The 26264-nt window shown below is 41.4% G+C and overlaps 1 protein-coding gene across 3 annotated transcripts; it reads right to left on the bottom strand.

Annotated features, from left to right (window-relative positions):
- Nucleotides 1-1358: 1358 nt before the first annotated feature.
- kiaa0319l (KIAA0319-like ortholog) lies at nt 1359-25729 on the bottom strand. 3 transcript variants are annotated; one of them, XM_041955520.1, is made up of 25 exons: nt 25604-25729; nt 23163-23784; nt 21113-21293; nt 20429-20542; nt 17662-17930; nt 17260-17346; nt 16928-17165; nt 14552-14650; nt 13974-14071; nt 13729-13816; nt 11376-11468; nt 11128-11260; nt 10919-11024; nt 10646-10768; nt 10412-10535; nt 9341-9473; nt 8948-9096; nt 7711-7862; nt 7456-7594; nt 6375-6534; nt 6078-6220; nt 5391-5513; nt 5178-5268; nt 4922-5013; nt 1359-4125 (listed from the first exon to the last, which is right to left on the bottom strand). In XM_041955520.1, exons 4-25 carry the CDS (start codon nt 20520-20522, stop codon nt 3929-3931), a joined length of 2931 nt encoding a protein of 976 aa, XP_041811454.1. In that variant the 5' UTR covers nt 20523-20542; nt 21113-21293; nt 23163-23784; nt 25604-25729; the 3' UTR covers nt 1359-3928. The 3 variants fall into 3 exon arrangements, with proteins under 3 accessions (XP_041811454.1, XP_041811455.1, XP_041811456.1); XM_041955521.1 differs by lacking the exon at nt 25604-25729 and adding an exon at nt 25442-25541; XM_041955522.1 differs by lacking the exon at nt 23163-23784 and having other exon boundaries at nt 25604-25721.
- Nucleotides 25730-26264: the final 535 nt, after the last annotated feature.

The raw sequence follows: 26264 nt of genomic DNA on the forward strand, positions 1-26264 counted from the left end.
TCAGCTTATTGCCTGTAAAGAGAAAAGTCATGCATCATGTATGTCTATCTGCAGGCATGTCCAGTTTGTGCAAATACCGTGGAGCGCCTCATAAAGTTGCATGTCTTGTGCTCTGTCGCGTTTCAACATGTTTGCAGGGCTGTGCTGGCCTGCGGTGAGAGGATATATAAGAATGCACTCAGTAAGGAGTTGTAAAATATGTACACAAGCAAGAAAAATGGCACTTTCCATGCTCAAAATGAATTTATTCTGCACTCACTTTGGTAATGTAACTCATATTTTATTAGTATAATGTTTAAATGAGCTGTCAGTTAATTTTGGCAATTAGTCAAATAATCGTTTATTCTGTAAAATGTCAGAAAGTAGTGCCGGCCAGCACAATCTCCCAGAGCTCAAATTGATATCTTCAAGATATTTCTTTCCTCCAGCCAACAATCCAAAACCCAGTGATACTCAGTTTACAATTACATAAAAGCTGCAAATCAGATTGCAGACAGTAATTTTCTGGCTTTGACTAATTGATTTATCAACCAATTGTTACAGCCCTACTTTACTGATTTCATATGCTATACAGTAAGCAAAAGTAGAATTACAGCCAGCTGGGATAAATGAATAAATAGATATTCAGCAGTGGCAAAAATAAGTACACAAGAAAGTACTAACATCCAGATCTGTTATTCAATTTTTTTGCATTTTCTTACATGTTACATCCTCTCTTCACCACTCCACAATCACTGATGTGTTTACTGACCTCTGCTTCCATCTATTGTCACCATGAGGTGAAATTGGCATAACCAAAGCCGCATGCTTCCATCATCATTACAGACACCATCATCTCACACATAGAGTTCATGGTGCAGCGAGAACAACCATCGAGGTTAATGCCCGTATAAAAGTCAAACTGTGGGAGATGTGTAAAGTGATGTTGGCTGATATCAGGGTCAGTGCAGCAGTGCTTCAGCTAGTGAGTCAATGGTATGTGCATAATGTGCATCCAAAGAGGGGGGTACAGTACACTACCTTCAAAATACTGCAGAAAACAGCACTCACAGATGCAAAAATAATGCCCCTGCAGTACAAAAAGGATGCAAATGTTGGAACATGACGCACATTAAGGTGCAATAACAAACAATGCATCAACCTACAGTCAAGCCAGGTGAAAGAAAGAAATCATCTGCCACGGTAAGCATTATAAACAATTTTGTCTTTTTCTTGGCCAAAAAAATGAAGCTAATCTTGCACGTTATGCCATTTCAGGCTTCTACAGTAATGTCATAGTCTACTGTTCTTCAGTATTTCAAACATTACAGGCAGCAGGATGTTTTTACTCCAAACACACAAGAAAACTCAAGCACAAACTGAAACATTTTATTTTAATGTACAGATTATCCAGTTGCATCAGGTCTGGTCACACTGAGGGAAAGAAGGGGATAATCCTTCACTAAAACATCTTAAATTAAACTCCCTTCATTTAACAGTTGCTCCTCATTTTCTCTGTCTGCTTCACAGTGGACTCCATCAGAGTCAAGGTCAATTCACTTCTATAAATACGAAAAGTGACTGGCAAAATTTGTCCATGTAACAGAAGAAATGCTGAATTTTGTGTTGTCCAATAGGTAAAGAATTATTCTTGAGAAAGTTCACTGTGAGTTTTTTGGGGGGAAGGTACTCAGATAAACAAGAATATTCAGAATAAATCAGCATCAGATTGTAGCAATTTCTCCAAAAAACATTTTCTGTGGTGTGCAAAAAAACACTGGAAGAATATGACATTATTTTAAAGTGTTCAAAAGGTGGCATTTTACAGAGTTGGCACTTGGGTGCGCTTGATTTTAACTTGGCTCACACAAGGTGGCAAAAGACAAGCAGACAAATTCAGCTAGTCTGAATGAAATATTTCAAAACAAATATCTCCGGCCTGGCCTGATGTGCACATCAGCATGAGATGACTTAACAGTAAGAAACAGACATTTTCTTGTAAAACTTCCTAAATGATTGCTTACTTCACACAGAGTACAAGGTGAACTGTGTCAATGGCGTACCCTTTTAACATTCAACAACCAAAGAAAAGGTGACTTACAGGCCAGTTTCACATGCAAAGCGATCACACACTGAGATGTTGCAGGTAAGAGTCATTTGGTTGTTTCCTGTTCCTGTTGCATTTATGCCAAACATCCCTCAAAATAAACAAATTATTTCTCCCCACAAATACGACTAAGAGCAGACTCTGATCCTATTTGTGGGAGTAAATCGTTTCTTTTCTAACACAGTTTCAGGTCATTCTGGACACTCACTTTCATTCCTAGTGGAAGTTTAGTGATGCCTGTTTTGTGTCTAATTTTTGTATTGGTCATCTAGATTTTTGTGTAATTTTGCCAAAAGAAAAGCAAGGATGAATTTGCTCATCCTATTCGGAGCCAAACAAATAGTAATTAGTTGCTGACATTGCACAAAAACTGTATATTTACCTCACAGTATTAAAAAGTCCCACTTTGCCACACATTAAGCTTCCACCATCTATTTCATTCAAGCCTACAGGTATGTAACAATTACTGAGGTGCTTCTGGACTTGAGCTGCATTCCTCCATCTTCAAAATTAAGGAAATAAAGTTTTTTTTTTAATTTTGAATGCGGTCAAGTCCTGCGTTTATGGCTAAACCTTCCAACTTCAACCGTCACGGATCTCCCTTTTCAACCAGCCAGAGACAAAATGAGACTGAAGCTGACAGACACGAAATCAAAGTGCATCGACATCTAATCAATGGTTGCTTTAGAAAAACAAAACAAAAAAACAAGACTAAGTGGTCTTCACGGTTCAAGCTGTCGTTACATTAATGAGGTGAGTGAGGGAGCAGGGCCCAGTCCATTCCATTTGTTGTGTTGTGAACTTCTCATTATTGTCTCAGTGGAGAACAAACTCATTAGGTGTTGTGTATTCCAGTGTGTGTTCCTGCAGTCCACAGAGAAGCCTTCAGAATAAAAGCATGGCTTTTTTTTTTTTAAAAGATCTTCTGCCTCTGGCCGCTATAACTGTCAACATTGTGACTCTTCCAGAGGTTAATTCCAGACGTAAAAACATAAAAAAAAAAAAAATGCTCTGAGCAGCAACATTTTTTGGCTCAGAAGCCAGAAAAAGCCACACATACACCCAACATACAAACATGCAGGCGATCATTCCAGTATCAGATTGTACCTGAACTACAATCTGTCATTCTTCATGCACATATTTTTTTGTTTTTTTGGAGGAGGGTCCATTGCTGTTGGTAGCTCTGTTTTGGTTGAGTTTGTCTTTCCAATCCATCATGTCCGCCATTAACAAAAATCATCAGAGCAGAGCTGACCATTGGTTTTTAACATGGCAGTGTTTGGTAGCATCAGGTCGACCTGGAGCAGTGTGTCTTTGTGTGCGCACATGCGTGTCTACAAGAGGCAAGGTGTGAGCGTGTCAAGTGGCTGGTGTTCGTGTCATTGAAGCAGAGTCTTTTTTTTTTTTCTTTTTTTTAATCCGGAAAGTCAAGTGTCACTCCGGCTACTTCATCTTCCGCAGTCTCTAACCGTGTGCCATCAGTAAGAGGGGTAATAGTACATTCTTTATGTCTCTGTCTTAAATAATAGGGGTTTACGAAACACATCGCTCACCCCTAGTTCTCAGTGACACAGTAGGCTTTTTCCCGCCATATTGGCTCAGTGTGGGAGCAGGGAAATGTCAGTACAGTGGTGTTTTTTCAGTGACAGTGGGACAACATGTTTCCAGCATGTTTCTTTTCCGAAATCCAGATATCACACAGTCTGTCTTCATGGATGAGAGTGTGAGGTTTTTGTGTTGAAAGAACAACAAAAGAGAAACAGGAAGAGTGAGGAACAGAGGGGCGTGACAGCTGGAGGAGGTGTGTGTGAGGGCAGCGGCGAGCTCCCCCCTCCTCCCTCGCTATAGCAGCTCTTCTCTTTGCTTTTTGCCGCGCACCGGCCCCTGGCCGTTCCTCAGGGAGCCGTTCTGGGGCCGAAGGAGATGCCCGCGCTCCTGCTCTGTCCAAGGGACTCCGCCCTGCCCGTCATCACTGTCCAGGTCAGAGTCTGAGTGCATGAGGGCGGAGGAGGTGGGAGCGGGCACAGGCTTCAAGCGGGCTGGAAGGCACATGGTGGAGGAGAAGGAAGAGAAACAGTGTGATGTCAAAATGATGCTGTGTCAGACCTGGACTATGCAGAATATTTTATTTAATCCTTTATTTAAAAAGGTAGCCTCACTGAGATCAAAATATTTTTGACAAGAAAACATACAGTATGAGTTTGGACAAAACACATTCAGAACACACAGAATATACATATTTGCATAACAGTGGTTACACACAAAAAATGTTACAAATAGCATTTAAAGTGCTATAGTAATGTATTTTCTTTAGAAAACTAAATACACATCGGCTTTTGGCATCCTTGATGTGTACTCGGGGCGCATGCTTTACCAGGTGATCCAAGGAGGAACACACCAGGCTGGAATCAATTAATCAGCTGATCTCAGTCTTCAGCTGACAACTAAGTGATCCCTTGATGTTGATTGGTTGGCCTGATGTGCTCCTCCTGGGTTGGAATGAAAACCTGCAGCCACGCGGCCCTTTATGTAACCGGTTTGAGATGCCTGCTTTAAAGGAAAGCATCACTCACTGGCTCAGCTGGTTGCAGTTTAAATTTTATGAGGCGTCACCTGTGATTCACAGCTGCAAACATTTTTGTGTTAAAAGCCCCAAAAGCTGCTTGACAACTTCAGCATTAGGCCCCAAGTACACAGCGAACGCCGTGCGTCAGGCCTTTGCAACCTAAGGACTGCGCCTGATCTCCTGCTCGCTGCTCTACTGAATCACAACCAATTCTTCATTACAACAACAGTGACCTACAGTGTGTGGCAGTGTATGTGTGTTTGTCTTACCAGCTCTCGGTGGTTGGAGCTCCAGACTGTCTTGCTCATCAGCTTCTAGTATTTTATATCTGCTTTTGCTTCTGCGCACTTTACTCTTCCGTCTTTCAGGAAATCAAAAACATACCAGATATCATCAGTTTGGTGCAGACGTGGTTATAGAAGAAAATACAATCCCAAGAGTTTAATGGAAATTATGCCCCGTATGTGCCCAAATACATTTAGTAATAATCATAACAATATTTGATATTGTAGAACTTGTGCTCACCTGTTGCAGCAGCACACCATACCCCAGACAATTGTTGCTATAGCAACCACAATCATAAAGGATGCTATAGTCACATACAGCACGCTCCACTCTGAAAACAAAATATTAAGTTCGACAAAAAAAAAAGTAAGTTATTATTATGTGATGGAATACCTGGTAATGTCTGATGCACTGATTAACTAAACTGTTTCATGAAAATTAATCTCAGCTCACCACAATTGCTCTCTGCATCTCCGAGCTGAGCTCTGATGAAGTTCTCCATCCAGAAAGGGTGGCAGACACAGCGCCGTGTGAATGAGTCACACTCACCGTGACTGGAGCAGTTTAGCTGGCAGACTGAGGAAGGAGAGCAGCAGAGAGTGCAGCAGATGAAACTAAAGCTTTGTCTTGCAAAGAGCAGGCTGAGAAAATTAAGGAGCAACAACCCAGTACATGCATATTATAGAGCACAGGCCTACAATAAGTGTAGGTGATAGATAAAATAACACTGTACAGGTTTAAAAAACAAAGGCAAGAGAAAAAGAAGACAAAAAGGAGGAGCTATAACTTGCAGTGACAGCTCAAAAATCTTAGAGATTTGAGCTTTGAGCCCTGTCATCTGTCATTATACGAGCATTATCTTAGGTAACAGAGGTCAAGAGGCGGAAGCAGCTCTCACCCTATGACCAGCCTGAGGCAATCATGTGGCAAAGTGTACAACTAAATTCTGAAAAGACAAAAAAAGTGACTGAACTTTATAGAATTTTAACTGCAAAGCCTGTGTTACAGTTTGTACGCTAATTTATACAGTGTAATCCAAATCTTAAACTCCTGTCCAGCACAGTACCACTTAATTCAGTTTACAGCAGACACTCTCTTTTCTCTGTGTCTTTTTACGAATCACATCTGTCAGCTACTCACTGACTGTATCCACCCGCCATGCCTTGTAGATGAGAAAGTCATTCTTCTGTTTGCGCAGTTTGTTGCGCAGTCCAAGTGCAACACTGTGTCCGGACAGAGGAGGGCGCCCTGGACCGCCTGACACCAGGAAGACCAAACGAGTACTGGAGAGGAAGAAGGGAAAGATTATGACTTAAATAATAATGTCCACCAATCAGTTTAATCACGCAAATCTTATTAGTCCCTGGTTCTGTTAATGCGTGTCATTATCAGGTTTGCATCTCAGAAGTTATTTTCCTCAAGCATAGGACGACTCACCTGTGCTCATTAAATGCACTGATGTCTCTCACAATGATGTCGCTGTCGAGCACGCCGAGTAAAACGCCAACCTGGCGCAGCAGCATGTCGCGCTGACGGTGGGAGACCTGTGATACCGAGACCTCCAGCACCAGCTCCACCAGGTCATGCTCCCATATGTCTGATACACAGAGAGGGAGAGAGAAGGTGAGAAAGGAGAATAAAAACACAGAAGAGATGTGGACGGGGGGAGGTTAGAGGGGAGTGTGGTGGTTAAGTAACAAGGAGAGAGAGAAACTGACATGAGAAAATCAGGCTGATTGCAGGCAGGATCTATCTGATACTGAAATCTGGGAAAGAGGCCAGAGCACCAAATGACGGATTAGTATCTGGCTGTGTTTGTGTCTGTTCACCGTATGCTGCACACTGACCTGCTCAGCCTTCTGCTGTTGGTTGTTGAGTCTCTTGCTGTGTGGAAACCATTTGAATGCATGGACTTGTTTGAAGGCAAAAATAAACTCTGATACATCCTAAGAGGTATTATGTGATAAACTGCTGAAACTGTAACTTTCGATATAGTCGCCTTTCCTGAAAATAGCCTGAAAGCAGCCTTCACAAAACAGCAAAGCGCGAGACATTCATTTACACCTGGTGTTAAAATGCGATCTGAATAGACATGTTATCTGGATAAGGGAAAACGCATTTTAATGCAAGGTGTGAATGTGTCGTGATCAGAATTTAATCTGCGTGAACACATGTGGCTCACATTGTGTTCGTGCAAATGCAATCCTTACGACTTGCTAGCATCCGTACACAACATAACACTGATACAGACATTTGTTTTTAGCCAACATAAAAAATAGGTTATTTAGAGGGCGACCAAGTTTCACAACACGTATAGTCTCCCCTATCTCAACAGCTCATGGGACAACAAGAGTGCATCGAAAATGCCAGGTGTAAATGCAAAGGCAAGATTGGATCGTTTATTATCCAGGTAATGTATCCAGATACAGATCACATTTCAATACCAGCTATAAATGGGGTGTTATTGTGTACACACTGAAGGCTTGAGTCTGTATGCATTTGGGTCTGTTCACTTTACCTGGTTTGACCTCCACTGTGCCCCTGTTAGTGCTGGTCTGTCCCTTACTGTCAGTAACAGTCAGGGTGAAGCTGTACTTCCCCTCCACCAGGTTTCCCAGAAACAGCACTGCCTGGTGGTCAGAGTTGTTCAGCACATCCTATCGAAACAAACAAAACAAAAGGGTTCAAATGTTTATAACTTGATGTCTGATGTCAGTAACAGGGAGGGATTCTTTAGTTTTATATCATGTGCAGCCTTAACAGCCCTTCTCACCCCAGCGGCAGGGCTGTTATCATCTCTGGTCCACAGGTAGCTGACTCCACCTTTGTCGTCAGTGGAGCGAGATCCATCTAGAATGGCGGTCCTGACAGGCAGAGCGATGGGTGGACTTGACACAACGTGAGCCACTGGCGGCTGGTCCAGTTCTGGTGGAAAAAAATTACATTACTGTGTAAAATAACACAGAACACGATACACTTGCTAATCCTGTTTGACATATACTCAACTGAAAACAGTACAAAAACAATATATTTAATGTTTTATCTCATCAGCTTCATTGATTTTTGCAAATATCTGATTATTCTGAATTTGATGCAACAACACTTTTCAAACAAGTTTAGACAAGAGCAACAAAAGACTGGGAAAGTTGTTTCTGCTAGTAACACGGCCGCTGAGTTACATTACATAACTGGATGGCCATCACAGTTGAAGAACACACGAGACAACATTCGACTGCACTTCTTGGAAAAATCTCAAATTTTAAAAGCCAATAAAACTTTGGAACAAACTGCAATATTTAAAAGGCCAATAAGCATTCAGGAAAAACCTTTCCTAGTGTGAGATAAACATAAAGGTGATAAAGGAATAGGAAAAAAAAAACATAACATCAAGGATAAAAAACGAAATAGGCAGATGGACGTTCATCTTTTTTCTTTTTTTATAAGCATAAGTTTGGATACATATACAAATGTGTGTGTACATGAAGCGTATATGTGCATATCCTGTGTTTGCAACTATGTATATCTAATGGTGTGATTGTGTGTGTGTGTGTCTGCAGATATTTATAATATGTATAGTGTGTATAGGATGAGAATGCATGTGCATACAAATTGTTTTTTTGTGAATTTAATAAAGGCTCTTGGGAGATTAGCCTTGAGCTAAAGGATATCGACATAAACAAATAAATACTTCCACTGTGCATAAATCAGTGTCAAGTTCAAAAACATGCCCTCAGCATACAAACTCACTATTGTCTCATTTTCAACAAAAATACTGAGATAAGAACATCTGCTTTAAAACATACAGAAATGTACGTTTAATGCTTCAAAAGTGTAAATGCTTTAATTATAAATTCATATTTCAAAACAGCAGCCATAATCCTCACCTGTCAGACTTCAACACCTGCCAGCTTAGAGGCAAAGATTAGCACACACACACACACACACACACACACACACACACACACACACACACACCACAGGCACCACAGGCACCACAGACACCTACTAACCTTCTCTGACGATGACCGTGACGGTGTCGCTACCCTGCAGCTTCCTCTCATCAGTTACTGTCAGGGTGAACTCGTATGTGCCAACCTCAAGACCTGTCACCGTGGCAACAGCACTGTCTGCATTCTCGATCTTCACCCCATCAGGACCCCTGGTGGAGGAACAGACGGAGAGGAACAGAAAGAAGGAGAATTTACTGTAAATAAAAGTATAAGCCTTGATGACACTGAACAATATAGTGGATATGGAAAAATAGGTTGTTTTTGTTTTTTTAATCTGTTTCTTTTGTACATTTGAACTGAACTGTATTATACTGTATTTGTAATGAAGCTTTTAACTGGCCAGCAGCCAATGCAAGCTGCCTGTGCAGATGTGTGTGTAAGTCTGTGACTGACTTGGTTTGTTTCCAGTGGTAGGTGGCTATCTTCTGGTCATCGCTGCTCTTACTGCCATCCAGCGTGGTTCGATCAACTGGCAGCGTCAGCTCTTTCTCCGGTCCTGCATCTGCCACTGGTGGCTTATTGTTTTCTGGAGGACGGAGAGTGAGACAGACACGAGGATGAGGTACCTACAAATTAATCTCCATTGTACAATGAAAGATACAGCTCTAAGTGGGCTAATGGCTGTCAAAAGCGCCTGGATGTCATCTAAGCTTAAATGAAAACCACACTAAGCATTTCTTGCACAACCAATGCAAGATACCAAAGCTCATCATCCCTTAAGTAATACATGATACAACTTTAAAAATACAGTAATAGCTGACAAACCCCACAACAACAACTGCGTTCAGATCAGCAATTCTATTGGATACTACCTGGTACAGGACATAAAGGTCAAACTGTATTATAAAAAAGCAGCAGTCCTGCTCTGAAATTACAGAATTACACTAACAACACGCTGCCACTTCTCTCAGATATTATTACTCAAATGGTTGACCTTGCAGGTGCATGTGAGTTCACATGACAGGTCCTATTTAAACACTGAAAGATTGTATTGCCAGTGTGTATTTGCAGTCTACAGTCCCGACTTGGCGCTTATCTGGCTAAGTCTACGTGTGCACCCACGTACGCCTCCCATTCACTGAGTCAAAATGCTGTTAACCAAACATGAAGCAAACAAAATGCCTTATAAGCAACCTAAGTACTGACATCAGCTTCACATATTATAGGCCAAATATAAATATGTGTACTGTTGCTCTGTATGCCCTTCACGTTTCATGTTTATGTTTGTATACAGCCTGTGGCAGAGTGTAAGAACAAACAGGAAGTGGTGGAAGTGGCTTACAAAACATGAGTCAATGACTATCAAAAAATAAAGTAAGGAAAGAGCAACAGCTGTAAGGAAGTAAGAAGCAAAAACTGTTTGCCCTCAGCACCTGATTAACCAAATATTCTTCTAAACTTATCAGGAAAAAACACGATTCCAAAGTTCTCAGGTGGTATAAACTCCTGAGAGCACCTGTTTACCTGGCTGCACAATCACGGTGACCTGGGCAGTGTCCTGCTGTCCAGCTGAGTCTGTCACCGTCAGCTGGAAGGTGTAGTCTCCCTCCTGCATAGCCGACAGCTGCAAGATCGGTGTCCGTACGCCCTAAAAGGACAAAAAGATGCAGCTCTTAGCCATGATTCTCTTATCCGGGGACGAATAAACTGACACGTGAGCATTAATTATACAGTATTTATAGGCCATGAGTATCTCACCTGCATCTCCACCACCTTGTCCTTGCTCTCAGGGCTGAGGGACCACTCATAGGACAGGGAATCATGGTCGTCTGTGCTTTGGTTGCCATACAGACTGATGGAGTTGCGTGGCAACTGGATGACCTGGATGAAGTTAAAGGAAAGACCAGCTATTGGTTACCAGCTAAATAAAATGGCATTTTGACATTTTTCAACTTCACATTCACAAGGTTACAAAAACAGCAGTTTGGTGCATCAAAGAACAGAACCATGATGATAGAAAACACTTCAGACCTGGTTGGGGCCGGCATTAGCCACGGGCCGGTAGTCCTTGGCTTTGTTTACAGAGAGGGTGGCCTGTGTTGAGTTTGTGGCTCCGTCTGAGTCTGTCACGGTCAAACTGAGAGAGAACGTTCATTAGGTTAAGTACACAAACTGAGTGGCAAACAGCTCTTTGTAAATGGTTTTTAACATATTTAATGGCAATTTAACTCCACCTGTACCTGAATGTGTAGTTCCCAGGTACCAGGTTGGTGAGTTTGAGGACTGGGGTGTCAGCAGAGACCTTCTCCTCCCGCAGGGGACCTTTTACCTCTTCCCAGTGCCACGCCACCACCTTGTCATCATCTGTGCTCTCTGTGAGGAGGACAGAGGGAGAAGGACACGCATTTGAGGAAAAGGGAACATAGTTTAAGTACGAGGCTTTTCTCTTTAGCTGGTGTTAAATATGTTTGTCATGTGAGACACTCACGGCTGCCGTCTATAACCGTGGAGCTGGTTGGCAAGGAGATCTCCAGGAACTTTGGGGAAACTACGGCAACAGGCGGCTTGTTTACCCGCGGCTCTGTCAGGTGGAAAACAAGAAATTAACTCGCTTACTGAGCTGCGCTCAGCTGTTTGTGGCTTAGGCGAAAAGAAGAGTCAGTGCCTGCCTTGGCAAAAGTCACAAGTGTGTGTGTGGGAGGAAAGCAGCCTCGTCTTCCAGTGACATGATCTGAGTTTGTTGAGTCAACATGAAGCATAACTAACATTTACACTGTCTGTAAGGAAAAATAATACCTTCAAACATTGGCCATGACAGTTTGAAGACCTACTGTCACGGTAGAGCCACACAATATTGTTGCTTAGCTTTATTATGCTAATTAGAATTAGCATGCGGACTATTAGACACTGTCAACATCAAACCACTAGATCCATTAAACAAATAAAGAAGAGTTTGGACGCTGTGTAAAGTATAGATAACAGATAACAGAGTGATCATTTGTTCATCCTTGTCGACATATACTCAACTTAAAACAGCAAAAAGACAATATATTTAATGTTTTTTCCTCATCAACTACACTGATTTTTGTAAATATCTGCTTATTCTGAAATTGATGCAGCAACACGTTTCAAACAAGTTGTGACAGGAGCAACAACAGACTGGGAAAGTTGTGGAACGCTCCAAAAACATCTGTTTGGATCATTCCACAGGTAAACAGGCTGCTTGGTAACAGGTGATAGTATCATGATTGGGTATGAAAGGAGCGTCCTGGAAAGGCTCAGTCGCTCACAAGCGAGGATGGAGCGAGGTTCACCACTTTGTGAGCACATGATTGGATAAAGGAGATTACAAAAAGGAACAGCCTGTCTGTAAAGGAATGTGCCTACAGACAACATTAAACTGTTGTCTGTAAACAGTTTGTTTGCAAATTATTGCATTCTTATGTTCTTATGTGAGTGTCCCACCTTTTTAGGAAGTGGGGTAACAATAGACCTGAAATAATACACACATGTAGTGTTTGCTTGTTTTATAGCTTTTTAAACATTATTTTTCACAATTATCCAAGTTTTTCAAATATAAGCAGAAGATTTTTGAGGCTGTGCTACTGTTGTTGCAAAAATATTTCATATCTGCCTTTCAGTCAGTATTACAGAGAGTTACTTGTGACTTCCCATCGTTGCATATGTTTACCCATGTGTGCCTTAGGTCATGATTTTTTTAGGCTTTTACCACATCCCATTAGTAAAGTCAAGTCAGTTTTATTTATATGGCCTGATATCACAAATCACAAATTTGCCTCAAGGGGCTGAATAATCTGAAGAGTATGCCACACCCTTTATCCTGAGAGCCTCAATTCAGATAAGGAAAAACTCCCAAAAAACCCTTTAAGGATCCGTCTTCTAAGATGGACAGACATGCAACAAATGTCACATATAGAATTAAAAAAAATATTAATGTTGTGTATTATACATCAATTGTAAACATATAAACTCCTCTCCACCATGACTTTGCAATGAATGTATTAACATGAACCAGCAGTCCTATGACCACTTCATGTACTTTCCTTTTTCATTTTTCCCTTTATTTACAGGCGTCGCTGCATGAACTGGTGGTGCAGCAGTTGAAAATATTACAAAATTATGTGACACGGCGCAAGTCTTAAAAATTTCCAAACACAGGAAAACTGAATAATGAAAGAGGAAGGGGAGTCATAAGTATGTCCTCAATAACACGGAGTGGAAGACATTTAACAGGATATTTGCTTAACACACACAAAAACTAGAATTACCACCTTAATGCTGTATGCCAGCTTACATCTGTCCAGACGAGCATTATATATGTAGTGAAGACTTTGAAGAAATTTAATAAAAGCTATTAAGTGTCTTTTTTGGTGAAATGGAAGTTATCACCATATTACTGTCTGCACTTAGACAATATCTTTCCACAGGAGTACAGAGGACTGATAGAGAGCTTTATCACACGGTGCATTAACAATCACCTGTAGCTTAATAGCAGTCAGAAAAGTGTTTTAGCAGAGCATCACAGTCTCACAGTTGAGTCAACCTTTTAGATATAAAATGTCATCACTTTCACAACACATTTTATCCTCAGACATTTACATTAGTGTATGATTTCTTGAGTTATGGCCAGAACCCCAGCTGTCGCCGGCATGGAGGCAAAACCGAATTCTGTGAGCTTCCTCTAACTGACACTTTGTTTTGGTTATTTTATACCTGCAGCAACCTCAGCTTGTTCTGAAAAGGTGGCACCCCTGCAAACAACTTTTAAGATCACTGCAATATGAATGAGATTTTACATGGTGCTGAATTTTGGACCTCACCTGGTTTGACCGTGACATTGACGTAACCTTCTCCATGAGCCCCCTCCCCGTCCACTGCCACCTCAAACTCATACAGCCCCACAGTCAGCTGAGAGAGAGGGAGAGAGGGGAGAGAATGAGCAAACCAAAGCAAGCAGAAAGAGGAAGTGATCTTTTTAAGAAACCTTCTGCTGATACATTCAATAGAGATTCAGCTGCATGTTCTATTTTGAGCAGAACATGTAAATGAAAGCCGTGAGCTGTACCTTGCTGAGTTTAAGTGTCGTGCTGTGCTTCCCTTCCATCTCCCCACTGTAATCTTTGGGATGAGTTATGAGACGCCAGTCAAATGCATAGTTTGTCCCTGTAAAGACGTAGCAACATTAAATGAATAAGTACATCGAACGTAACTGCACATGCACTCAATCAAAATCTATCATATAAGGATAATTTTAGCAACGTTAGAGCGTGTCGAGGACGGATCAAGAGATTAGCAAAATTCTGACGTCCATTCCTCTTCGGAAACTATATAATCTTTTCCCAGTCTGGATTTGAAATTGTCTGGCAACTGCTCCGTGTGACGTGCAGTATGCAGATGGTGACTCAGGAATACAACTGTCAAGCATGGTTATTCTTAATAACTCTAGTCCTGAACGTCAAAAAAATATCACAGCATGCTAAACTATGGTCTGTAATCATATGTAATTAAAACACTGCTACATATTAAGACAGATGTCAGAAAACTGCTGAAATGACATGATTTAATAAACAGTGCGTAACCAGATTCAAGGTAGTTTCCAGGTAAGGCACTGCAACAGTTTATCAAATATTTCCATGGTTGTACCTGCCGGAGGTGTTGGGACCACAAAGGCGTTGAGTTCGACCTCGTTGCGGGGCAGCGTGACCTCCACACTCTCTCCTGCTGACACCACCAGTTCTCTCACTGTCAACAGAGCAAGAGAGCAACAGAGGATCAAAACATGATGCCAAAAGTTGCAACACGGCAACAAAAACTGGTCAAAGAGTGGAGTATTCAACAGCAGACGAATAAATGAAACTATCAGGGGTCAGTTTTTACTCAAAGTAATTTCATAGTACCAAATGAAACGATTAAAACAGCTGTCGTCCTTGTACTTGACTGCAACCTTACAGATGAAAGTGGGGCAGAGACCACATTATTTTACTACTTTCCACTTCCTCTTACTCACCAAATTCACACAAATGCATCTGAATACCATATACTACCTTACTAGACATGAAAAATAAATAATTGATTTATTATTGCAGTTGAATCAAGCTGGAGGACCCGCAAGAGATAAAAATTAAATAAACTAGACAATTCCGGCGCCGCTGAAATTTTGACAGGGGCATGAGGGGGCTGCTGGTGTTATCTATACCACTGTTTCTCAAGCCTGGTCCTGGAGTACCGCTGCCCTGCATGTTTTATGTATCCCTGCTCCAGCACACCTGATTCAAATGAATGGCTCGTTATCAGGCCTCAGCAGAGCCCAGTAACGAGCTGAGCATTTGAATCAGGTGTGTTGGAGCTCACCTTACATGGAGCAGCAGAGCAGGGCAGACGGTGCAAAATCCCAAATTAAATTCGGTGGGGGCCAACCCTTTAAAATTGAAATCAAAGGCGAGAAGAGACGTTTGTCTACAAAAGGATCCAAAAATTATGTGTCTCCTATTCACCGTTTGGAGTTTATGGCAATTAAAAAAAATCTTTTTAGGCAATTTTTCACTGCCTCTCGCACTCTAGCTGATGTCATCGCCCACTCTAGGGGCAGAAATTCTGAGCATTTTTTGAGAAACTCTATGGTCTTCAGATGGTCAGGGATCGAAAACCGAAAGAGATATCAAAAAGTGAGCCAGGATTCAATTTGAGCCGACAAAATTATCTACCTTTTAAAGTTTGAATGAAGTCTGTAGGAGAACGTATGGCGAGGCAGCAGAAACTTGAAAAAGGCTGAAATTTCCCATTAATTTCTTATGGGAAATTTTTCACAGTTTTTTGCGAATAACTTTGCGAATTATTAACGAATCCTGGAGGATTGTTGAGATTTGAATGAGGGGTGAGTGGGAGAAATGATGTTTAACTGTATTTAGAGCAAGATCTTCAGCATATCCTTATGTGGTACAGTCACCTTAACTATTATGCACCTTCCTGTGAATATACGCGAAACGTAAAGTAAATTAATAATAATAATAATAATAATAATAATGCAACAGAGGCCAAAATATCCTGAATTTTAGTCCCTAGTATGGGTCAAGCTCCAAAAAAAATCCTGGATCCTACAATTCCCATCATGCAACTCAACAGCTTCCATTATATTCCCTCCCTGTCTGGTAAACATTTATAGTATGCCACCCATTCCACAGCCCAATTAGTAACAGAGGCTTCCCATTAAAAACAAATCAAACTGAGAAGCAAAAAAAATTAAAGTTATATCATCATCATCATCATTTTCTCAGACTTCGCAAAACCTCATTCAAAACCACAGGCTGAGCAGTACTCCACGTGACCAATAAACAATCATGGTGTAAAAGTAGTTTCCCTTTAAGACAAACTGTCAATTGCTTAAGGTGGCGATGGCATTGTGAGATGTCCTCTTTCAGAATCTGTTGTTGAAAGTCCTTTTGTGTATCCAAGTCTAACCTCCTCATAAAATGTAGGAGACCTTCACACAACTTGCATATGAATTATTGACATTTTTTATCTAACGCCAGTTCAATGGAGATATCGTCCTTCAGGGAGGAGAAACCCATCATACAAGTCGTTCCTGTTTGTAGAAGCCCAGCGTGTCTCAGCACATTCCTACTGCTTAGATTCATCCGGCTTCACACCCACAGTGCATGTGGCTTTCATCTGGAAAAATAACAGCTGAGCAGTCTGCCATAAAATTTGTGGACAATGGACATCTTCATTCTATCAAACATCAGCCAAAGCAAAAACTAAGAAGACGTTTTGCAAAATGTGTGCGTGACAAAAAAAAAAAAAAGCATGTTTAAACATCAAAAACGTATTTTTTTTCAGCTTTAAGAAAGAAAGGACCTGAGAGTCATGTGAAATCTTCCTCCAAGGCTGCAAAACGGTGCTGCTACATTATATATTAGTTCATAATTAAGAAATGAGGACAAGACATATTACTGTGGCTGGAAATAGGTGATCGCTGTCTGGGCATGTGACATCAGCGGCAGCAGATAATGGCTTCCTTACCAGCCTGTGTTGGAGCTGCGATGATAGCGGTCGCTGTGGGTGTGCTGACATCGCTGCTATTGGAAGACGCAGCAGCATCGGCGGCGTTGACCGCCGTTGAGTTCGGCTGTGATGGAGCTGGGGCGATGTCTGCACTCGCGTTAGCTAACTGGCTAAGGTTCTTTTGGGCTGCTTGAAGAAGCGCGATGGTGCTGGGTGCTGTTGGAGTTGGGTGATCTACCTCCAGTTTGACACTTTCCTGTAAAAACAGAGGGTGAGGCTAACTAATTAACAGCATCTGCTACAACGATCAACATGAACATTCAAAAATAAACAATATTGTGTAAAGTTACCGTGCCGGTATGTTGTCCTGTCTGTGATGTGTGGCTTCCTGCATGCAGTGCGTGACGAGCTGTTCTACGTCTCCTTAAGACCGGACCCTTAAAGAAAAGTTACAGAGGACAAACAAGTTTAGAAAACATTTTATAACTACTACATCACATGTTCTCCTTTTTCCCAAATTTAAACTCTGCGGACCTCCCTGGGTGGAAATCACTGGCATTATTCATATGTAAGGTAACTCAATAGTGTTCAGCTGTGACATAATGAAGGCAAGTGACAGCAGAAACACTTATTTTTCTCGTGACGTTGACTGTGTTACTGTGGATAAGTCGAATCTGACCTGATCAGGAAAACTGAATCGCTAAAAAAATTTGGTCATTTAAATAAGTCCATATGTTGTTTGCACTCTGCACCTTTGAGAGCAGCTGAAGGAGGCCGAGGGAGTCCTGGTGGGGCTGTGGCAGGGAGGTGATGGGGCAACCAGAATCCTGCGTACAGCTGAGGAGCACACATCGCCCGCCGAGGCTCCAAACGGCATTGCAGCTTGGCTTCAAGCAGCAGGCCTCCCAGCATGTCGCCCCACCTCTCCCGGACGCCAGAGGGTGCCAACCCAGGGTGATGGCGCTGCTCCAGTGGATCCCTAGCACCCCGCCGGTCACCCGACAGAAATTTGCTGACACACCTGGACAGGGACAGAAGGATGTACCTTACTCAAATGTAAAAATGTTTTACATATCACTGTGAGAGAATAATGGCCATAGCTAAAAGAAAAGGGTGGGTTTGGTCATGAAATAGGGTGGACAGAGAGGACACACGCTGAAGGTTTTGAACCGATTTCCCTGCAGAGAAATTCTAGAAAGAGTCTGGTGTAGTTTGATCAAAAGGATCTGCCAAAGGCGACATCAAGAGTCCACCACTGGGCAGCGATTCCCAGGCTTTTCAAGATTTTACTTGTTTATATCAATCAGGGCATTGTTGGGTACTCTTGGCATTGTCAAAGGCAAAGGGGCAAAGCGAAACCCACAGCGAATTCCCAACTAGTGAGACTTTTCACAGATTAGGCTTTGACTGAACATTTCTCAGAAAAGCCGACATGCAGCCGCAGTTTGAGCAGTCAGCCAAGTCAGCAGCAGCGAGAGGAAGCGAGGCTTTTCTCTGACAAAACAAGACACTGATTAAAACCCAAAGCACGGTATGCAGTACGCACAAACCTCCATCCTCTGAGCAAGACCATATCAGACTCATATCAGCAGCGCTGGGAGCTGGTACGGCGAGCAAGAGCTTCGCTCTGGGTGGTGAAACTATTCTTAATCAAGCCTTTGCAGTATCAAATGACCTCAATTCAATCCATTCATTGTCCCACGTGAGAAATTCACTGCGTAGACAGGTGCAATAGAAGAGCACACACTATAAAAAGCCACAGACTGTAAAAGTAACAGAGAGAAATGGAAGGTTATATTCCACCATTTAAATGAATGTCCACACAAAGCCTAACTAGCTATGAGTAGTAGTCCAGCAGCAAGGACGAAAACATCCTCAGACCCATTTTATTTTGTCTTGCAGTTCTGAATGGTCAACACTTGGACCACATAAGAACAGGGTATTTCTGTCATTGATCGTACCCAGTAACGTCTTTTAATTTATAATCCTTAAGATTTTATTCTTGGTTGGTTTGGTGGTAAATTGAACAGCAGACCTGTGGGGACAGCGAACACTTCTTGAATAGCTCTTTGTCAAAACTACAAACAGAGGAGTAGCTGGTGCATGTGTCCCCAGTGCAGCCAAACAAATTCGTGTTATTTGAACAAATAAGTCAGTCAGTCAATAATCGCACATTCTGCATCATTCCACAAGCAACTGTGACCCGATTTCACGCTGCTCAAGTGGTTTTCTTACACAATAAGAGAGTTCACTGTGGTTTCGCTTTGTTTTTTTCTTTTCCATTTAAAACTGATCTGCTGTCAAAAAAATGCCCGGAATACCAATCTCTTGATTGTAGAGATGTTTTTGATGGTTGACTGCTGTCAGCACTAACCTCAGTAATAAATACATTTTCTTTTGACTGCTTCACATCCTGTGTTCTGCCAGTTGAAAGGCTTTCACTGTGAACTAACAGCAGTGGGAAATGTTGGATTTGCATCCACAATAAACTAAATAGAGCACTGATACGGCTGCAGGGGAGTCAACAGTTAAAAGCGATGCTGATATCTAAGAAATGGATTTACAAACAGTACCACTGGATTACATGCTGCCCCATTTCCTGTGAATTCCTAGTGCATCAGTAGGCAATGTGAATCCCACGCAGGAATGGCAGTGGACTCCACCACTAACAATGAAACTGAAACTATATAGCAAGGTAATTACAGAAAGTAAATAAACTGAATGGTTATGGCTGAAAAATGCCAAGCATTGATAGTATCAAATATGCAGTTCAATAATAAATAAAGACCAGAGGCAACAATGTGTCTAGAGTCAGCTCAGTGCAAGATTAGTCAGTTGAGAGCTCGTCCTGCTCATGGCAAGGCTGTCAACAGTTCAAAACAAAAATGATAAAAAAACACAAACACACAATTCATCAAACCGTCTGAGATTGTGCTTTAGCCGTAACTGTTGCTGCCATGGCAACACAAGAGCTAAGGTTGACTTTATCAGTCAGTGTAACTCAAGTCTGAAAAAAAAAGTCCTGCCGCATACAAAAACACACAAAAGCACTGTAGTTTGTTTGAGAAAGGACCCTTTGGCCTCAGTTTAGTCCTCCCACCCCTTGTCCACTCTGTCCCCCACCCCTCAACACACACACACACACACACACACACACATACAATGTGTACTCACAGAGGCCCTATTGTTCTGTTTCACACTGTAACCCACTGAGCAGAGTGGCATCAGAAAGAAGAAACACATACAGTACACACACAGTAGGGGTGTCAACAGTCTTCCCTCTCTCCGCCTGAGATTAGAAGGAAAGTACACACCAACTCACAGCCGACACTGTCCAAGTATCATTGTAAAATTCTAAGAAGGATGAAGACACGCCCTCGGTAATCAAAGGTGTGTAAACCTACTGTGCAGGTCAGTGCTGATAGTTTAAGAGGCACAGATGTGAACTATCTTATCAGTTCCCAGTCAACAAATGTGACTTTGCCACCTGAGTTCAGGATGACGACTGGTTTATTTTACCTGTGGGAGGAGCCAACAGCGAGAGGTAGATCAGCGGTAGGAGGAGGAGTTGAGGTAAGCTCCAGGTAAGCAGCTTGTGGTGTGCATAGGACATTTTCCACAAGGACCAAGTACCTAGAAAAAGGAAATAGAGCTAAGTTGGTGTGCTTTAATATGTCCTCTAGATTAATTCAACAGAAATGTCACCAAAGCAAAGTGTAACTAAATAACAAAACACTGAAAAGGAATAGTTGGACATTATGCCAGTAGCCAGTTAGCTTAGCATAGCACAAAACATGGAAACAAGAGTAAACAGATAGCCTGTCTCATTTCTAAAAAAAGTGGAACTGTCCTTTTAACATTGCAAAGCACAAAATAATTAATGCCGGGATGCTGACACAGGCACAATTAAATTTACTCATTAATTCCTCATATAAAAATAACTTCAGAGGAACGTACCAAACTGAGAGCATCAGTTCCAAAAAAGCCGTCAGGGTCATACTGAGACCTCATAAGAAAACGTGTAGCTTTAAAGTTTATTTTTCATAAAGTAGGTTGACATTCAGTTTTCAGACCTCTCCCACCAACCATTACAGTCTGGTGGCTCTCTCTCTGAAACTACACTTGATTTACTCAAATACCTGTCCCAAAGTAACCAAGCACACCCACTGAACAACAACACCCTGAAAAGCACACTGCGTTTACCTTTCTCCCGGCCAGGCGCTGGAAGAAAGAGATGGGGGAAGAGAGAGGGAGCGAGGAGTTAGGTTGGCAGCAAGGTGCCGTGAGGTGACAGGTGAAGACGGGCCAACACCAGCACTCTGAGGAAGAGATCCAACATGGCCACCTCCAGGGCCTGCACAGGCTCAGCTGCTCAAACGGCACGCTAGAGAGGGCAAGGAAAAGAAAACAATTTAACACGTGGTTCGTCTAATATCATTCATATGAGGATGATGATGAAAGTTCTGATGCCAAAACGAGAGATTCCATGCAAAATTAACAAATTTAGCTATTGATGAGAAGAGATTTGTCTCCTGTTATGCATAACAGTGGGCCAGACTTTTCATATTTTAATAGTGATTTTAGCCATTCAATTATTCAGGTTTTTCTTGCTTCTCTAATGATTACTGACAGGAAACAGTGCTCCAGCTCTTTAGAGAAGCGCTCCATAGAATTTGAATGAACTTTATCAACTTGATAACAAAATTTATTCAAATAACATTCAACTGGAGTAGTCTGCAGACAGAGAAAAGAATAGGAGTGCTACTTCATTTACCTTTAAATTAAAATGTACATGACATACTGGATCTTAGCATTTAAAGATAAAGACAAACATTATATCACTGAATACAGGGGAAGAAGGAAATAATTAATAATTTAGTTTAGTGGTCTGTTGGAAGCAAACACTCTGCATCCTCTCCTTACATAAGAATCCAAGCTACTGTCTTCTCTTGTAATTGTGACATCGAGACAATATCCCATTTCAGCGTAGTTGACCAAATATAAGTCTGTTTCATTGTGCAACAACTCCAGTTAATATCCTGTTGACAGTAACATGACTCACAATCCTGTGAGCTCCCTCCTTTTAATTATTAGTTAAAGCAACAAAGACGTGAGACAAGAAAAACAGCAAGTACATATTTCTATGACAGCTGCCTCGTCGCTTTGTCTTAGCCAAGGGCAGAGTTCAACATATTATACAATATGAACAATCTTAACTATTCAATCTATCTGTTATTGGTGTCTAGTCTCGTAGCCTGAATGTTCATGATGAACTGCGACAATGAGTAGCTATTTATATCTGGGAGTACTACATTTTGCAAGGCTGCTGTTTGAAAAAGAACTAATATTTCTACTACTCTCCTAAGCTCCTCATCTCTTTCCTGTGCAACCATCACAGCAGCTCACACAACTGCATCGCTCACAGGTCCTGAGTTCTTTGCAATCCTTGTTGTTAGTCACTGTGTTTAAAAGAGGGATCAGACTCAGCCCCATGTGGGATACAAATTACGTTATCTTTAAATAATGCAGAAACAGTCACAGGCCATCCAGATCCTTCAGTTAACTTCCTAATGCTTGATGTCCTTTCCTCCAGGAAGGGTGATGAGGAAGTTTCTCATTTCAAAGTAATTAGTTTAATAGTCATAGTAATTAGTCACGCCAATGAGTCACAAAGAGATGCAAACTGTTTTCTGCACTCATGAGAATGGTTAACACTACTTTCTTCCATGTAGGCAAATCTGTCGTCTTGACACACAAAGAAAATTTCTGGTCTTTCATATAAACTGACACTTCAGTAAGGCTCACTTATGGTTTGATGAGGAATGCATGGAGTTCGTCTGAGCAAAAGAGCCGTTCTGCACTTTTTTCCCCGTTCTCAATTCTCATGTTCTTACAGCAGAAGGGGATAAAAAAAAAAAAAAAAAGAGGGGGGCGTGAACAGTACAGGCCCTGGGACACTTTGTTCAAGATCCCTAAAACATCTCACCAGAGTACTGTGGGGCAACTTGGGAACACATCAGCTTTCACAAACATTTGCCATGCAGACTGTTCGCCAAGTGCTATATATCCATATGGTTACTCTCAAAATCATTTTGTCTAAGCTAAAAATGCATACCTTTGTTGCAACTATATTATGTCTATTAAAACTGTAATGTTGCTATAGTACATTTTACAAAAAACAGAAAAGTTGTGATCATCAGGCACAGATCAGAAGCTCTCACACATGCACAACACATTAACTGCTGACACAAACCTGTATGGTCTGCCTCCATATGGGAATGTGCATTCCTGCACACGGATGCTTCAGCCCCTGCAGCCCCCTTCTGTGCTATAATCAAGAGCTCAGTACGTCCACAATCCACAAACAGTCATTTGTCCTCCTGCGCTTGTTTTTCTCTCCCAGGTAGGCCACCAAAAATAAATAAAAAAAAAGCTCCAGGTAAAAATAATCCTGACAAAAAGAATTGCAGTCTTCAGTCACGTTTTTGTCCTCCTTGCTAAAGTCAAAACGCAGATTTGCTTTTTCACTGCGCAACGAATGCCCACAGGCTGGTGGTCACTTTGAGAGTGTGCAGCAGGAGCAAGCTCAGGTGCACTGAGCTGATGACAGTTCAGCCATTACAGACATTTCAATAGCTACTTTTCCCATGAGAAGCCCCTGCAAAACAATGATCTCTGTGACGAACCCCCCCTCCTTATATCCAGAAAGGACAAGTTTTTTCTCTCTCTCTCTTTGGCTGTTTCCTCCTCCTCCTCTCTCTCAGTTGCAGCAGTCAATAGCACAATTGTCAGCTCTGTATTGGCTTCTAGGCAGACAGGTTGGTGGAGCGCTCTCTGTAATGACACCAAGTCCCACGCACAGCTTCTTCTGGCTGCTACATGGAAGGCAAATTAAGATGTTTTTATTTCTCTCCCAGGCAAAAAAAAATCAACAAAATAATCATAACCCTTGCATTTCCCTGTGACAACTACAGAAGCATCCTTATAGCAACAGCTTTTTGTAATCCTAGAATAACATTTAAATGGATTCAATACAAGTATCACAACAATACCATAAACCCCCGTGAAAAGGAATATCACAGGAGATTAAAAAAGGATAGAAATACAGTTAACCTTACAACTGAATACAACCTCTGACTGTAGTATATAAACTCATGCTATAGTCTCTAACATATTATAGATTTTTCACCAGAAGACTCATATCAAACTCATATTAGCTTGCCTTGTCCTGAGGCTGCTTTTGCCTGATAATCTTATTAATTTAAGATTTTAAGTCACTTTTTCTGATTCATTGTATCTACTTTGTTCTACAGGAGTAGCATAAACAGTGTACACTGGTGGAAGTAGATGTGAACACTTTTATGCCTTTCTTGATATTATGTTAAACACCACACTGCCTTTAAATCTCTTATTTCTTGGTTTTACCCACTTTCATTTCCTTTTACTGCAATCACTTATACTAATTGATGGTTTTCATGTCTTTTTTGTTACGGTGCAAGTCAAATTTCCCATGCAGCACTTTAACGACTTAACTGTCAACAAATTGATTAGCAGATCAATATAAAATATAGCAACCACTCATTACCACCAAACATCTGGTGGTTAAAGCTTCACAAAGACAAAGAGTGGGATGTCTACCATTGTCATATTACAGCTGAATACTAGTTTTTAAGATCTTCATCTGGATATATAAGGAACATCACTTCAGGCTCTGGTGGTCAGGATGGGAACTATTTCTACTTTATTAAGTAAATGAGAAACTGATTAGACGTAATAACAAAAAGAAAAAACAATCATGAAAATTAGGGCTGCAACAAACAATTATTTTCATTACTGATTAATCAGCCTATTGTTTTCACGATTAGCAGATCAATCCTTCAGTCTACAGAAAGTCAAGAGGCCAAAGTGATGTCTTCAGATTGCTTCTTAGTCAAAGAAAAGCAGATTATTCGTACATTTCAGTAGGTGGAACTAACAAAAGTTGACATTTGCTGAGATTTTTGCTTGAAAGGAACTGCAGAAATCGATTATCAGAATAGTTGGCAATTCATTTTCCTTCAATCAAACTAACTGATTAATCAACTAATGTTGCAGCACTAAAGAAAATAACTGTTAGTTAAGCTCTACTCTACAAGAGTGATTGATTCTTGCAGAGCATGGATTAACTGACTGATTAAAGTGCAAATAAGTGCATAATTGACTGCACGGATGAAGGTCTGTCAATCAAATGAAATGCATGAGTAAAAGCACTGTGATAATATCCAAAATGGTGGGCTCGTGCACAAGTCTTGCCCGCCTGAAAACAAGCAAGGTTTACAAGACATGATGTCTTTAACTGTCAAATAATTTAATACAGGCCAATAGCTACAGCCTGCGTACTCCACTGCACTATCACTGAATTACAAACGAGAGCCGGTTGAATAATATGACACTTCGTCTCCAGGAACTGCTCTTCGTTTGGTTTTTACAAGGCATGCCGACGTCCCAGGACTGAACACGAATGTTGAGGTTGAACACCGCAAGGCATCTCACCTGTATAATCCGGAATCACTCCCGTTTCAGGCACCTTGAGGCTAACAGCTGCTGCCACTCGCTTTCACTACACGCCGTTGAAGAACACGGATTTATCCCGTGCTGTTTTAATGGCAATTGTCACGACACCATTAAGGAGAAAAACAGTGTGCATGGACTTACAGTTACAGCAAATGGCACAGTCCTTCACTTCGGTCGGTCGCTCTGATGTGTTGTGCCGTCGCTGCTGTTGTCCTCAGAACAGTTAATTAGGTCAGTATTCCTCTCTCTTGCACAGATGATTCGCCTGTGTGACCACAGTCAAGCCAGTCAAGTAATATATAATGCTTCCGGTGAATTGTATTTCAGAATAAAGTACTTTAGGACATAATTGTTGGAGCGTTTTGCGGCCAATAGAAGCAGGCTGGTAATGACTTACTTATCGAAAGCAATATGTAGTTAATCAAGTTAGGGTACAAGTTATATTACACAAACGCCTAGTTCAATTCTAGTGTTGCCTGTGCTGCATCTTAAATTAAATTGAAGACTAAGATTAATCCGACAACTTCCGCCATGCGCCACCTGTCGACCAGCTGTCAATGGCGAGCTGTTTCAGCTCAACAAAAACAGTTATCCTGCTGAACTTTAATCGTTTGTAAAGTATGATTAATGCTAGAAACAACAAAAAAAGAGTAAAAATGTCTCCAATGACCTCAAAAATAACGAGAATCGCTTCTCCAACGTTTCAAAACGGACCAAAATGGCGTCTCCGCCTCCCAAGTATCCCTCTTGCGATTGGTTCTTTGTCATTGTTGGAGCGTTTTCATTGGTTTCTTGCAGCGTT

This window comes from Chelmon rostratus, chromosome 16 (genome assembly GCF_017976325.1).
Source record: "Chelmon rostratus isolate fCheRos1 chromosome 16, fCheRos1.pri, whole genome shotgun sequence".
Taxonomy (NCBI): domain Eukaryota; kingdom Metazoa; phylum Chordata; class Actinopteri; order Chaetodontiformes; family Chaetodontidae; genus Chelmon; species Chelmon rostratus.

Excerpts from the sequence above, each read along its gene's own strand:
- kiaa0319l (XM_041955520.1), bottom strand. The coding sequence starts at position 20,522 with ATGTCCTATGCACACCACAAGCTGCTTACCTGGAGCTTACCTCAACTC. Across the intron at positions 14,651-16,927 it reads CGCAGCTCCAACACAGGCTG|TGAGAGAACTGGTGGTGTCA; the intron begins GTAAGGAAGCCA and ends CTCTGTTGACAG. Across the intron at positions 14,072-14,551 it reads GGTCCCAACACCTCCGGCAG|GGACAAACTATGCATTTGAC; the intron begins GTACAACCATGG and ends ACGTCTTTACAG.